Source organism: Rousettus aegyptiacus, unplaced genomic scaffold (genome assembly GCF_014176215.1).
Source record: "Rousettus aegyptiacus isolate mRouAeg1 unplaced genomic scaffold, mRouAeg1.p scaffold_m13_p_3, whole genome shotgun sequence".
Taxonomy (NCBI): Eukaryota; Metazoa; Chordata; class Mammalia; order Chiroptera; family Pteropodidae; genus Rousettus; species Rousettus aegyptiacus.
In genome coordinates this window covers 113,040,505-113,055,080 of record NW_023416306.1, presented here as the reverse complement: position 1 = coordinate 113,055,080, position 14,576 = coordinate 113,040,505, and the positions used below count along the sequence as shown (strand labels likewise).

At 32.8% G+C, this 14,576-nt stretch overlaps 1 protein-coding gene across 2 annotated transcripts in view; it reads right to left on the bottom strand.

Annotated features, from left to right (window-relative positions):
• Positions 1–505: 505 nt before the first annotated feature.
• SPRED1 (sprouty related EVH1 domain containing 1) overlaps positions 506–14,576 on the bottom strand; it is a 97,924-nt gene continuing 83,853 nt past the window's right edge. Inside the window, exons 5-6 of one of the 2 annotated variants that reach the window (XM_016152170.2) lie at positions 7,054–7,155; positions 506–5,683 (exon numbers count right to left, since the gene is read on the bottom strand). In XM_016152170.2, the coding sequence (XP_016007656.1) occupies positions 5,033–5,683; positions 7,054–7,155 (753 nt within the window). In that variant the 3' untranslated portion in view covers positions 506–5,032. The remainder of the gene's footprint in view (positions 5,684–7,053; positions 7,156–14,576) is intronic. The other variant, XM_016152171.2, reaches the window with a different exon arrangement.

The following is a 14,576-nucleotide window of genomic DNA, read 5'->3' as shown; positions in this document are numbered from 1 at the left end:
ATAAGCAAATGAGATTATATTTCATAATTCATGGTAAAGGTATAAAGAGTTCATTCTTAGCTTTTCAAACAAATACAATTATAATAGTAATCCAAAAGTTATTCTGGTGAAATACACTATTAGTTTTTGAGTAGTGTCCTAACCGTTTTTCATTTAGAATATTAGCTATCTTTGTTTATATTATAATTTAAGCAACACTGAAACTGATTAGGACACACACAAACAATTAGCAGTCTTGGGTTAAAAATTTCCCACATATTATTTCAAGTGGTTAATCTAGACTTAGCTGTAACATATCCCCAAACTAATAAATGTATTAGGTAACAGACTATAAAAAAAATCTGGGTACAATCAAGGATGAATAAATAAGTCATTAAGATGAACCACACATGAACTTTCAGTTAAAAAATTATGAGCAAAAGCTTCCACTTCTATTCATTTCTCCTTTGGTAATTATTATCTCTTATGTGATAGTTTTATCCTCTAAAAGAGTAAGAAAAAGTCCTTTCATATTTCATGACAGGTTTAATCAGGTAATTAAAACAAGTTATTTGATATTATCGGATATGTCCAATTACATGGGTATGATGTAACAAAAACAGTTACAAACTTATATATGCATATTTACATTATATACCCAAAACTATCAAGCTAGTCAACTATATCTAAGGAGATACATTATGACATGAATTAAACAATATTTCATTGCTTATTATGCAGTCAAGCTTTTAATGGAAATAATATACAAGTGAGGCACTTTTGAGGTCAAGAATAGAAAGCAAATGACACTATATACTGGCAATGTTCACAAAAATCTATGTGTATCTTTAATACAAAAGCTTTTCAACTAGATTATTTTTGAAAAATTGCAAAACTAGCAACTTATGCATTTTAAGGAGCTTTCAGACACAATGGCTAACATCAGTGTATCAAAGCATATGAAAGTTTTATAACCACCTGGCTGCTTGGCAAACAGTACCTTAATACCTTAAAGCCCTTTTTTTCTTCTTCTTTTTTTGGTTTATATAAATCACCTCAGGTTGTGATTTATATTTTGACTACAAAACACCTTATGGTGCTATTATTATTGTGGTTTATAGACCAATTTAAGTGCAACAATAACTTAAGTTTCTACTGCTTTCCCTTATACTTAGAAATATGCTCCTAGAGGTCAAATTAAGAATGAGAATATTTAGCGAAGAATCTGTCTTCCAGGAACTAAGGTTTTCAAAGTTTTATGTAGAAAAATGTTATACTTAATGTATCTCTGGGCTAAAACTAAAAACCCAATCTTAAACATATTCCAAAATGTAACTGTGAGACCAAAAATATTTTTCAAAAGCATCCTAAAGATTCTTTAAATTGCCCATGTGGAGAAAGTACATATTTGCTGTACTTTGGAGACTTAGATGGATATTAAGAAACATCTCTGTGCTATTCAATTAAATGATGGTGGGATTGGGGAGGGAGGGTACAATAAAAGAAAAAGACTTACCTAAGATATCGCATGGCACTATAACATCAATTAAAAGTGCATTTGTATTACTTCAAAGTTCATATTAGGCACTGCTGAATAACCAATAAAAATAGGTAGTTTCAAGTTTTCCCCTGTAAATTTTAACCCTTGCCCCAGTATCCCAGAGACATACACACACACTCTCTCTGAAATTGTCTTGATGTATTACAGGTGATATTTATTTAAATTTTCCCTGACTAGTCATGGGAAGAAAAATAAGAATACCATTTTGGTAATGGCTTGAGAAAGTTAAAAGAATTGGTTATATAAATGCTTGGGCACATTCATTAACTTTGACTGCCAGTTCCAAATATCAATAAATATTCTAAAACAGGATATATAAGAAAAAAGTGCTAAAATCTTTCTGAAACCAACAAGATACATTAGGGAAAAGATTCCTTTTAGAATTCCTTTGAGATATTTCTTACTCCACCTTGCTCAGTTTGGAGGTGGCCACCACTTAAATAGCCCTTTACTGGTAAAGGGGCTGGAACCCTGTCAGATCCCAACTGCCACCTTATTTCTCTGCCCTATAAATCATCCAGTAGGTGGTGCCGAAGTTCCACATCTCATGTTTTTTCAGAAGTCAAATGATCCTCCCCCCAGGCCTCTGCCACCTCTAACCCACCCATCTCTTCCTTTAAGGCAGGAGAAAAGTCATTTAGGAGATACCAAGTCTGAACACAACAAGCCATCAGTCATGCAATCTAGATGATTTCACTTTCAATAGTTACTATCCCTTAAGCAGTTTTGTTTACCCATTTGCTTATACTACCAGATTAAAAACAAAGAGGTTTTAGAGGAAAAGCCAATTGGCAGTGCCAAATCTGTATATAGAGTAAAAAAAGTCCCTAAACATACCTATACACTTTTAAGATCATGAAATTTAAACTACTCATTAGTTTTCACATAAGCATTCTAATTTAATCAAGAGAAATTTTCCAAATAGGGATTCAGATAATGTTAATATATTATCAGTTAGTGTTCTAGATCAATTTGGAAACTGGGTATGTTAACTATAAAGATCCAAGGTGAAATAAAAACCATTTTATTATCACCATAGTTTTTAATGAAGAAACTTGTTTAAAATTGTAAAGGAAAAAATGGGGATGGGACGGCAAAATCTTAGCAGCAAAGTGGTTAAACAATTTGAAAATATTAATGCACAAACATTAAAATATTAAAGCATATATGTTGCATATAAAATACAGTACAGAACCAGGAGTTGCACTATACTGATTAGTGCTTAACAGAAAAAATGATTAAATTTGTTCTTCCCAGAAGTATATACACAGTTCATTTCCACAGCATTTTCCTATATAGCCAGCAAGTTATTTTCTTCAGTTAGTCACACCTTGCTCAAACCTGAATTATAAACTCTGCACTTACAAATATGAAAATTGATTCAGAAGGAAAACCAATATTCCCATCCCACCAATAAAAAGTAATTTTGAAAGTTAACAGTCTATTCTGGATAAACGAGTTTAGCTGAAAACTTCAGGGATGAAGATCATCTGGTGTAGCAGCGTCCAAATATATAAACAGTAAAAATAAGACTTAAAACTGCTGCTACAGTGTGTCATGTTTGGATTTAGTTCATCCAATTGATTTTTAGTACAAAACTAGAAATAACCTCTTCTTCATAACATCTATAGTTATCAATATATTTTTCTTCTTTTCAATGTGAAATAATACTTCAAGATGATCTATATACACAATGTCAGTTCAAGCTGTCATATAAATATAAATGCTTTCTTAAAAAAAAAAGTATTTTACAGACAGATAGTGTTATATACATTGTTCAGTTTGATCTGGGGCAAAAGAAAACAGCTAACCCAAGCTAAAGTGTGAATGTAAAAAGAATGATACATAAACGACATTTAAAATCCTGCATAGAAAATGAGCTTCAAATGGTAGTGTGATTTTAATGTTTTTCACTTCTGAAACTTCAAGCCATTAAAAAAAAGGCACGCTTCTTAATTTTATCCTCTAAGGGAAAGTTCTTCAAGAACCCCTTACTTGGTTAGAGTTTAAATGTAACACAATATGAAGGAAGGAAGGAAGGAAGGAAGGAAGGAAGGAAGGAAGGGAGGGAGGGACGGACGTAGGGAGGGAAGGAGGGAAAGAAAGAAAAGACAGAAAAGAAAAATAAAAAGTAAAAGAAAAAGAAAAAAGCAATTTGACCCCAAAGTACTTTAAACAATTTGTTGGAACATTTATCCAACTACTTTGTAAATAAAACATCCAGTAATACAATGCTCTGCAAAAGAAATAGATTTATATGTACAAGATATTCCATTTACAATGTTGGATTTAAATACTTTCCTGGGATAGTTTAGTACACGCTTTAACATAAAATAATTTTGCTTTAGGCCGGTTTAAATAAAATGCAAGTGAGAAAGTTATTGTTATGTGAATAATAAGCACTGAGGATTAAGCTAAAAAATTAGTAACACAGCTGAACAAATTCTGGTTTAGCAGAATGATAAATGGAGATCTCAGAAGGAAACCTTTACACTAACTATCCAGTTATACTTTTTGCCTTATAAATATTTGTAAATGCAATATAATTTTTTGAAGGAGGAAACTGAAAGAAAACAACTTGCTGGTTGAATACCACAAAAACAAAACAACAACCCCAAAACCTCATTTTTTTTCTATAATGTTTGCTCAGTCTCTTTTTATATAAAAATAAGTGTTACGTTCCCATCAAAACATTAGACAATTACATCTGTGCTTTAAAAAAAAGTTGGTCACTCAAGGCTATTAGAATATTTTTAAGGATTTTAGATTACCAGAATGTACAGATATAACTCAATATAAACTGGAGCCAAAGGGAAATGAGGATGAAAGTATCAAATCATTCACATGGAATAAAAACGTTATTAACTAGATGAGTAAAATATTCAAAACATAATGGAATGTGACAGTAGATATATGTACATCTACTTCGGAACTAGGAAGGGGAAGAAAAGTTTAATATGTCATAATTCGTACCTTATATTTAGTTAAATATAAACATTTGTTATTTATACATAAAACTGCTTTCAAAAAACAATGATTTAGTTGCATTTGTTTAACTTCTTATAATTTCCAAGTGTTAACTTTTCTTAGATTGAAATCAGCTGTCCCCTAGTGCACTTTTTAGTTCATGTCCTAGAATTCAAACCTTTAAAAGTCCCATCACCTAATGCATAAATATACAAAAATGCCAAAAATTAATCCCTTTTAGTCAGATCATATTTTATGTTCACTTTTTATAGCCAATAACCAGAAATGATTTCCTTTCACAAATACTCTTTACAACCTGTAACAAAACATGCCATGCACTCAAGGGAAAAGTTAGGCATGGCTAGCATTTGTGAAATGCCAAGAACGGACGAGATCTGCTTCCTTCACGTGTGGCCCCAATGACACCAGGCAAGATTTCATATTGCTTGCCAAAAGCTTCCATAAATCCAAGTTAGCTAATTCCTGGAAACAAAGATTTTAAGCTCATTCTGGCACTGGATTCTTTCATCCAGCAGCTTTATGTTTCCCACCACAGCACCCACATGCCTCACCACAACGATGGCACATTCTCAAAGGGACGTAGCAGCACATACATGGTACAATGAAAGACAAAGCTACTAGGGCTAACCATCGTAAGCAGAACTTGTCATCGCTAGTGTCACATGAACAGGGATCTGAAAAATCTCCCTCTGAGTCTGACATACAATGATACAACATGCTCTCTGCACAGAGCATGCAACTAACTTGATATATGCATCTTTTAATAGGGTCTGGAGCATCCTGACATTTTCCCCTGCCATTTTCTTCATGATTAAACCTTTCCTGGCAGTATACGCAGCGAGAACGTTCACCATCTTCTTTTCTTCGTTTTGACTTCTTAAATTTTAATGAGGAAGGCTGTGTCTTAAATACCACAGAGTCTTTGAGTGAACTTAACTTAGTCTCATCCCCGTAAGAGTAGAGATAGTCTGATTTTTTACTGTCTGGTTTAGAAAACTGAATGTTGGAGTCAGTATCATCTCTCTCCAAGTCATTTTTCCACATGTCAGGATGTCTGTAGTCTGCATAGCGACGTATTAAAATATCTCGAGGGTTTATTCTGACAATCTCATCCTCATCTTGAAAGCTGACATGTCGGATTGATTTCAAAGGGACCTAAAAAAGAAAGAGATGAAAATTGCAATAAGGGCTGTGAATGCTAATTTTATGTGTCAACTTGACTGGGCCATAGTGCCCAGATATTTGGTCAAACATTATTCTGATGTTTCAGTAAAGATGTTTCTTGGATGAGATTAACAATTAAATCGATGATCTATGATGAGTTAAGCATATAATCCACCATGACATAGGTGGACCTCATCCAATCAGCTGAAGGCCTTAACAGAAAAAAGGCTGACTGGAACTCTTCCCTGGGTCCCCAGCCTGATTTTGCAACTGTACCTTGCAGATTTTGGAACTGTACCTCTACTATCACATAAGCCAATTCTTTAAAATAAATTTCTCTGTGTGTGTGTGTATGTGTATATATATATATATATATATATCCTATTAATTCTCTTTGGAGAACCCTGACTCATATGGATTTTGGTGTAGAGAAGTGAGTTGCTGTAACAAATACCTAAAAATGTGGAAATGATTGTGAAATTGGGTAATGGGTAGAGGCTGAAAGTTATGAAAAGATGATCACTTGCAAGCCAAGGAGAGAGGGCTCAGAAGAAACCAAATGTGCCACAAAACCTTGTCTCTGAACTTTTAGTTTCCAGATTCACGAGAAAATGAATTTTTGTTGTCTAAGCCACCCAGTCTGTTGCATTTTGTTATGACAGCCCTGGCAAACTAAAAACAAAGATATGTGTTTTTAAAGTTTGGCTATGTAGGTCTCTGAAAATAACCTAAAATGCACTGTACCACATATACATACACGTACATGTATGTATGCGGGTGCGGGAGTGCACACACACACACACACACACACACACTCTCACTCACTCACACTCTCTCTCTGTCTCTCTGTCTCTCTCTCTCTCTCTTTTCCCTTCTGTTGATACACTGTCTCCTTGAGGCCAGGGAACAAAGGAAATCTTGTAAAGATAAATCATATTAGTCTAAATAAAAATCACCCTTCCCTTTACCCACACTGATAAGCTTATTAGTACTCACATTTGTTATCTCCTAGCCCCTGAACATACAGTGACTTATCTACAAGTAAGCACCTGACCCTGGTTGGAGCAAACTTCCATTCCCTAGATATTTGGTATTGGGGAAAAAAAACCTCTAGATCTGGGCTAAAGGTGGAGTGATTAATGCAGTCTATTAAATTTACAATATAAAATTCTTATTAGTTTTGTCTGGTGATAAATATACACTGTGGCAATCACCCAGATTCAAATAAAAAAATTAGAAGGAATTTAAGTAATAGGATTTATAAGCATGAATGTAGCAAATCCATACACTAATTTTTTTCTAGTATAATTCAACTATATCGAGAATTAGAAAGACTATAAAATTTCACGAAGATTACTTACCCTATTTTGGGACTTTAAGCTTCCGCATTCCTTGGATATTTGTCGCTGTACATATTCTATACTTCTGCCCTGAATGTCTAGGCTTGGATGGCTGAACGTTATCTAAAATACAAACAGTTTCTACTTAATTGACAAAAGAATGAATTTTTTATGTTTAATAAAACTACATATATTGTATATTCCAAAATTCCATAACTTATTAGTAGTAAAGTTTTCCAAAATGATTTAATAAAAGGCATTATTTGAGTCTTATTTATTATTTAAACTTAGGTCTTTCCTTATACATTTAAAATTTAAAAAGTAATACAGACTTCTGGTTTCAGGTTCTGCATGTAAGGAGCTTGGAAGTTGCCACTCTGTCCTAAGAAGTAAAAAGCTAAACAGGAAAAAAAAATCAGCAGCTCTCTTTGGGTCCACAACAGAGAAAAAGACAAAGGGCAAACCAATGTCTCCAAGATTAGAGAGACAGATAAAAGAGATAAAGGGGAGTAACCACTTAACAGAGTGGACTCATGAGTGGTAATTGCCATAGAAGCCAGTGCTGGGTTAAGAAAAACCAAACTGTAATTGATGAGTTGCTGGAAGCTCAGTGTGGACAACGTTGAAAGTTAAAAACTCCAGGGGTACCCAGTCATAGTGAGTCACCCAACTTTTGTGAGTTATCTGAGGAAGCTCAACCAGGTTTCCACAGTAAATAACAGAAAAATCTCTACAAGCTTCCAGCAGGAAAGAAGAAAAAGAACAATTTTGAAATTAGAGAGCACTATTCTTAACAAGGCCTGCCCTCAAGAGAAAACTATTTAACCTGAGCCTGACCTACTGGGAATACTTTTTGCTTCAAAACTGCAAGTAAAAAGGACAAAGACTAAAAGAAAGAAACAAAACATTTAAGAACTGTAAGACAACTACAAGAGGTGTGACATACGTGAAACAGAAATACCAGAATGAGGAAAGAATAGAAGAAATATCTGAAATAATAATGCCAGAGAAATTAATGTCAGACACCAAACTGCAGATCCAGGAAGCTCAGGAAAGACCAAACAGGATAAATGCCTTCCAAAAGTTCACCTAAGCATAATATTTTCAAACTATAAACAATCAAAAATAAAGGTAAAATCCTAAAAGAAGCCAGAGGAAAATACACCTTATTTAAAAAGAAGTGAAGATGAGAATTACATCTGACTTCTTAGAAATTAGGCAAAAAGAAGAGAATGGAGTGGAACATCTATCAAGTATTGAGAGAAAAAGCTCACGGACCCAGAATTCTGTACCCTGCAAAATTATCCTTCAAAAGTAAAGAAAAGACTTTCTTAAGCAAACAAAAATTGAGGAAATTTGTTGCCAGTAGACATTCTGTGCAAGAAATGTTAACAGAAGTTCTTTAAAGAGAAAGAGTAATTTATTAGGTCAGAAACCCGGATCTACATAAGAATGGAAGAGCAACAAAGAATATGTGAAAATAAAACCCTTTATTTTTCTAATTCTTAATTGATCTAAGAAAAAAGTTTGTTCAAAAAAGAGCAACAATATATTTGATTATGTGTGACTATGTATGTATGTATGCTTATACACAAAATGAAATGAACAACAGCAATGATACAAGGGATAGGAGGAATTAGGATTATTTTGTTATAAGGTACTTGCACTACTTGTAAAGCAGTTCAGTCTATTTGAAAATAGACTTGAATTAATTGTAAATATATAATGTGAACTATAGAGCAGCCACTAAAAAAAGTTTTTCAGAAGTCTGATATGCTAAAAAGGAGAAAAAATGGAATTATGTAAAATATTCAATAAATCCACAAAAGATGAAAGAAATGTAAGACAAAAATAGGAATAAAGAACAAGGGTAACAAATATGATAGATTAATTCAACTGTATTAATAATCATTATTTTTATTAATGGCAAAAACATACCAATTAAAAGATTCTCAGAGTGAATAAAAAAATAAGATTCAACTAAATGTCGTCTATAAGAAACACACTAAATATAAAGGCACAGAGTAAATGGATGGAGAACAACATATCATGCTAACACTTATCAAAAGAAAGTAGGAGTAGCTATATTAATTTCAGACAGAGCTGACTTCAAAACAATAAAAGGTATCAGTGATGAAGGACATTACATAAAGGGACCAAATCTCCAAAAAGGCATAATGATACTTAGCATGTATGTGCTTAACAAAAGTTATGAGACAAAAACTAACAGAACTGAAAGGAGAAACAGATGCAGCACTCACAGCTGGAGACTTCAACACTCCTCCATCAGAAACGAACAAATCCAACAGGCAGAAAATCACTACAGACATAACTGAACACAATAACATCACCAATCAAATGTGACATCTATAGACTATTTCACCCAGTGACAGCAGAATACACATTCTTCTCAAGCTCAGATGGAACATTAATCAAGACAAACGACATTCTGGGCTATGAAACAAGCTCTAACAACAAAAAAAAATGTTTTTAAATCATATATCTGCTCTCAGACCACAAAGGAATTAAATTAGAAATCAGTAACAGAAAGATAACTGGAAAATTTCAAAATACATGTAGATTAAGCAACACACTTCTAAAACATGGGTCAAAAAAAATTGTTGAGAGAAATTAAAAGGTATTTTGAACTACATGGAAATAAAAACGTAACTCAATCAAGTTCATGGGATACACTGAAGTGTTTAATGAGAAACCGATGGTACTGAATGCATATATCAGGGAAAAAAAAAGAAATAACAAGAATTAGAATAGAAATCCATACAGAATATTAATGAAACCAAAAACCAGTTCTTTGAAAAGATCGACAATATTGATAAGCTTCTAGTTGGGCTAACTAAAAAGAAGACACAAATTACTAATATCCGAAATGAAATAGGGAACATCACTATAGATCCCATAGAAATTAAAAAGGATAATAAAAGAATACTATGAATAACTCTACACCCACAAATTTGAAAGCCTAGACTAAATGATCAAATCCTTGAAAGGAACCATCTGCCAAATTTAATAGACAATCTGAATAAGCCTACATCTACTAAAGAAGATGAATCAATAATCTTTCAGAACAGAAAGCTTCAGATTCAGACAGGTTCACTGGTTAATTCTACCCAACGTTTAAGGTACAAATTATATCATTTGTCTATAATCTCTTTCAGAAGATCTGTCCAAACAGAGGAAATACTTCCTAATTCATTCTATGAGGCCAATATTACCTCAATACTAAAAACAGACAAAAAAAACATTATAAGAAAAAAACCTACAGACCAGTATCTGAAAACACTGATGCAAAAATCCTGAACAAAAGGTTAGGAAGTTGAATCCAAGAATGTAGAAAAAGAATTATATGCCACAACCACAGGGGATTTATTCCAGCTGGTTTAACATTAAAGATCAATTAGTGTAATACAACAATAGAATAAAAGAAAAATCACATTTAATGATGAAGAAAAAGCATTTGATAAAACCCAACAACTATTCAGGACAAAAATTCTCAGTAAACTAGGAGTAGCAGAGAACCTCCTCAACTTATAAAGAATATCTACAAAAAAACCTACAACTAACATAATTAATGGTGAGAAACCTGAAGCTTTCCCACTAAGATCAGGTACAAAGCAAATATGTCGTCCCCTTTTACCCCTCCTTTCCTACATCATACTGAAATTTCTAGCATAAGACAAGAAAATAAAAGGTATGATTTAAGGGAAGAAACACAAATGTCTCTATTCACAGATAGCACGGTCATCTATGTAGAAAATCTAAAAGAACAGACAAAATATCTCCTGAAACAATTAGTGATTACAGCATAGTTATAGGATAAAAGATTACTATATAAAAGCTAATCACTTTCCTATAAACCAACATTGAACAAGAGGAATTTGATATTAAAATCACAATTCCATTTACATTAGCACCCCCCAAAATGAAATACTTAGGTATAAATCTAACAAAATGAGAAAAACCACAAAACTCTAATGAACAAAATCAGAAAAATAAATAAATGCAGAAATAGTCCCATGTTCATGTATTGGAAGACTCGGTAATGTCAAGTCAGATTTTACTCACATGGTCTGTAGATTCAATACAAGCCCAATTAAAATCCTGGCAAGCTATTTTGTAAATATTAATGAACTACTTCTGAAGCTTATATAGAGAGGCAAAAGATTCAGAATAGTCAGTACAAGACTTACCGTAAAGATACCTTAATCAAAACAGTATGGTATTGGCAAAAGTATAAACAAATAGATCAGGGGAACAGAAGAGATGACCGTGCTTATGGTGATGACTTTTTAGATATAACATCAAAGGCATGATGATACATGAAAGAAATAACTGATAAACTGGACTTCATTAAAATTAAAATAGGATGTCGAGAGAATGAGAAGATAAGCCACAGACTGGGAGAAAATATTTGTAAAAGCTATCTGATAAAGGACTATTATCCAAATATACCAAGAAATCTAAAAAAAAAAAAAATCAACAATAAAATGACCAACCTAATTAAAACATGGGCCAAAGACTTCAAAAGATACTTCGCTAAGGACGATATACAGATGGCGAATAAGCACACGAAAAGATGCTCAACACCATAAGCCATCAGAGAAATACAAATTAAAACAATGAGATACCATTACACACCTACAGTAAGTCCTCACTTAACATCATTGATAGGTTCTCAGAGCTGTAGGAAAACAACTTATAACAAAACCAGTTTTATCATACAATATCAACTTATCGATTGGTATAACTTATCAATTGACATAAACAAGAGTTAAGTTCCTAGGGCATCTCATCCAGGTTATAATGAAATGATATTGAACAAAACAATGTTATTTGAGGACCTGCTGTATTAGAACAGCCAATATCCAAAACACTGACAACACCAAAAGCAGGAGGGGGTGTGGAGCAACAAAACCTCATTCATTGCTCATGGTAATACAAAATGATACAGCCACTTTGGAAGACAGTTTGGCAGTTTCCTATAAAATAAACGTATTCTTTTTAATATGATCCAGAAATTGTGCTACTTGATATTTACCCAAAGTATTTAAAACTTATGTCCACACAGAAACCTGTACACAAATGTTTATGGCAACTTTATTCATAATTGACAAAACTTGGAAGCAACCAAGATGTCCTTCAATGGGTGAATGAATAAACTGTGCTACATCTAGACAACAGAATATTAGAATATTATTCAGGGTTAAAAAAAGAAAGAAAAGAGACACAGAGGAAACGTACATATTGCTAAGTGAAAGAAACCAATCTTAAAAGGCTAGCTACACACTACATGATCCCAACTATATGACATCCTGATAAAGGCAAAACTATGGAGATGAGAAAAAGAATTAGTAGTTATCAGGGGTTGTGTGAGTGTGTGTGAGAGGAGATGAATAGGTGGAACACTTAAGGGTTTTAGGGTAATAAAAAACTGTATGATGTTATAATGATGGATACTTTCATTATACATTTGTCTAAACCTACAGAATATACAACACCAAGTAATGCAAACTATGACTTTGGGTGATTTTGATATCAATGTAGGTAATTGTAACAAATGCACCACTCTGGTGGTACCTTCCACTTTTTGGTTATGTATTTTGGCTATCCACACACATGCATGCATGCATGCACATATGTGGATCTTTAAAATTTAAATGTAAATAGGATGGCCAGATGGGAGGGTGCTTGGAGAACTAAGTGGAAAAAAAAAGTGAAAAGATTAAATACAAATTGGTAAGTACAAAACAGTCAGAGAGATATGAGGTACAGTACAGGGAATATAGTCAATAATACTGTAATAACTACATATAGTGCCCGGGGGGGAGGGTACTAGATTAATTGAGGGGGATCACTTCATAAGTTATACAAATGTATAATAACCAGGCTGTATACCTGAAACTAATATGAATCTCAACTCTAATTGAAAAATAAAAATACATACTTAAAAAAAATAGCACCTTTGTACTATGCTTTGCTTTTTCATACTTACTAACCCATCATGGACACTTTTGTATGTTTATACATATAGCTCTACCTTATTTTTTTAATAGCAACTTAATATTCCATTGAATGGATACTTTTAAGTTATTTACCTAGTCTGATTAATATACACATAGGCTGAATTAAAAAGCTGGTATACTTCAATTCAAAACGGAATTTAAATGGATATATCCAATTTGAACCACCTACTGGGGTAGTACTGTAAACAGAGAAGGAAGTTTAGTAAAAACAGTTAAAGACTAAAGAGGTTATCTCATTCCTGGCCTTGTTTCCTATAGTTTTGCAATTTTACTTTCATTAGCATTCTAATCACACAGAAGCATAAACAAAAGCATTCAAATTTTAATTATGCTATAGAACTATAGGATTCATATGGGATGAAGTAAGATTTCTGCATTGAGTTTATTTTCCTCAGCCTCTCTCTATTATCCATTCTTCTATGCCCAGTTACCTATACCTAGTATAGAAAATTATGAGCCAACACTTCCCACTCAATTTTTCTTTTAGTTTCAATATTCAACAATATCTCTAATTTCCTAATAAATACACAGTACTAGTCCCTTTGGAAGGCCCAATGAAACAGAAAAACAGCTCTTATACTTACAGGTAGAATGATAAAGCAGTTATATAACTATATTATAAAGAGTTATAAAACTACAACTTAAGGTATATTACGTAAATTATATAACTACATATATACATATACAGCTATATAACTATGCTTTATCATCCCACCTGCAAAATTCTTTATCTATTACTGAAGGTGGAATATGTAAGAATTCAAGAATTACTGGAGGAAGAAATCACAATGATTAAATGGTCTGGGAAGGCTTCATGAAGGAAAAGGAACTTTAAAGTAAACACAGAATAAAGTAACCATCTGTTCAGACTTTTCAAAAGATGAAAGAGCATTATAGAAAATAGAGGAAAATTTTTGTTTTCCTGAAATATGTATTTCTTATAACTACAATAACCACGTTATATATTAAATGTACATTTCCAAGATTTTTAAAAGTAAAAATGTCATTTTAACTTATTTCTCTAATTCACTCAGAAAAAAAGTCAAACACTACCAAAACACATTCACACTTTGAAACTACCTGAGTTAATAGAATCTATAAATATTAATCCTCTCACATGATCTTTATGTGAAAAGACAAACAATGTTGACTCTTTACACTTATTAAACACAGAAGTTCTAAGATACACCCCAATTCACTACTGCTTTTTAATACCCTAGGAATGTGATGCTGTTGCTATAGGTCTTTAGAAGAATTCATCAGCTGAAAAAGCCATGGGAGATGCTTCTTCAAAGTTGGTCACAAATAAAATTTTAAAAGGATTCCATTTATAACGTTAACAACAACAAAATAGTACAAAGAATAAATCTTATAAAAGATATACAATACCTTTTCATGAAGAAAATGTAAAGCTCTATTGAGAGATTCAGAAGAGCTAAACAAAGAGATATATCATCTTCATGACTAGGAAGGCTAAATTCCACCCCACCTCACAACCTAATA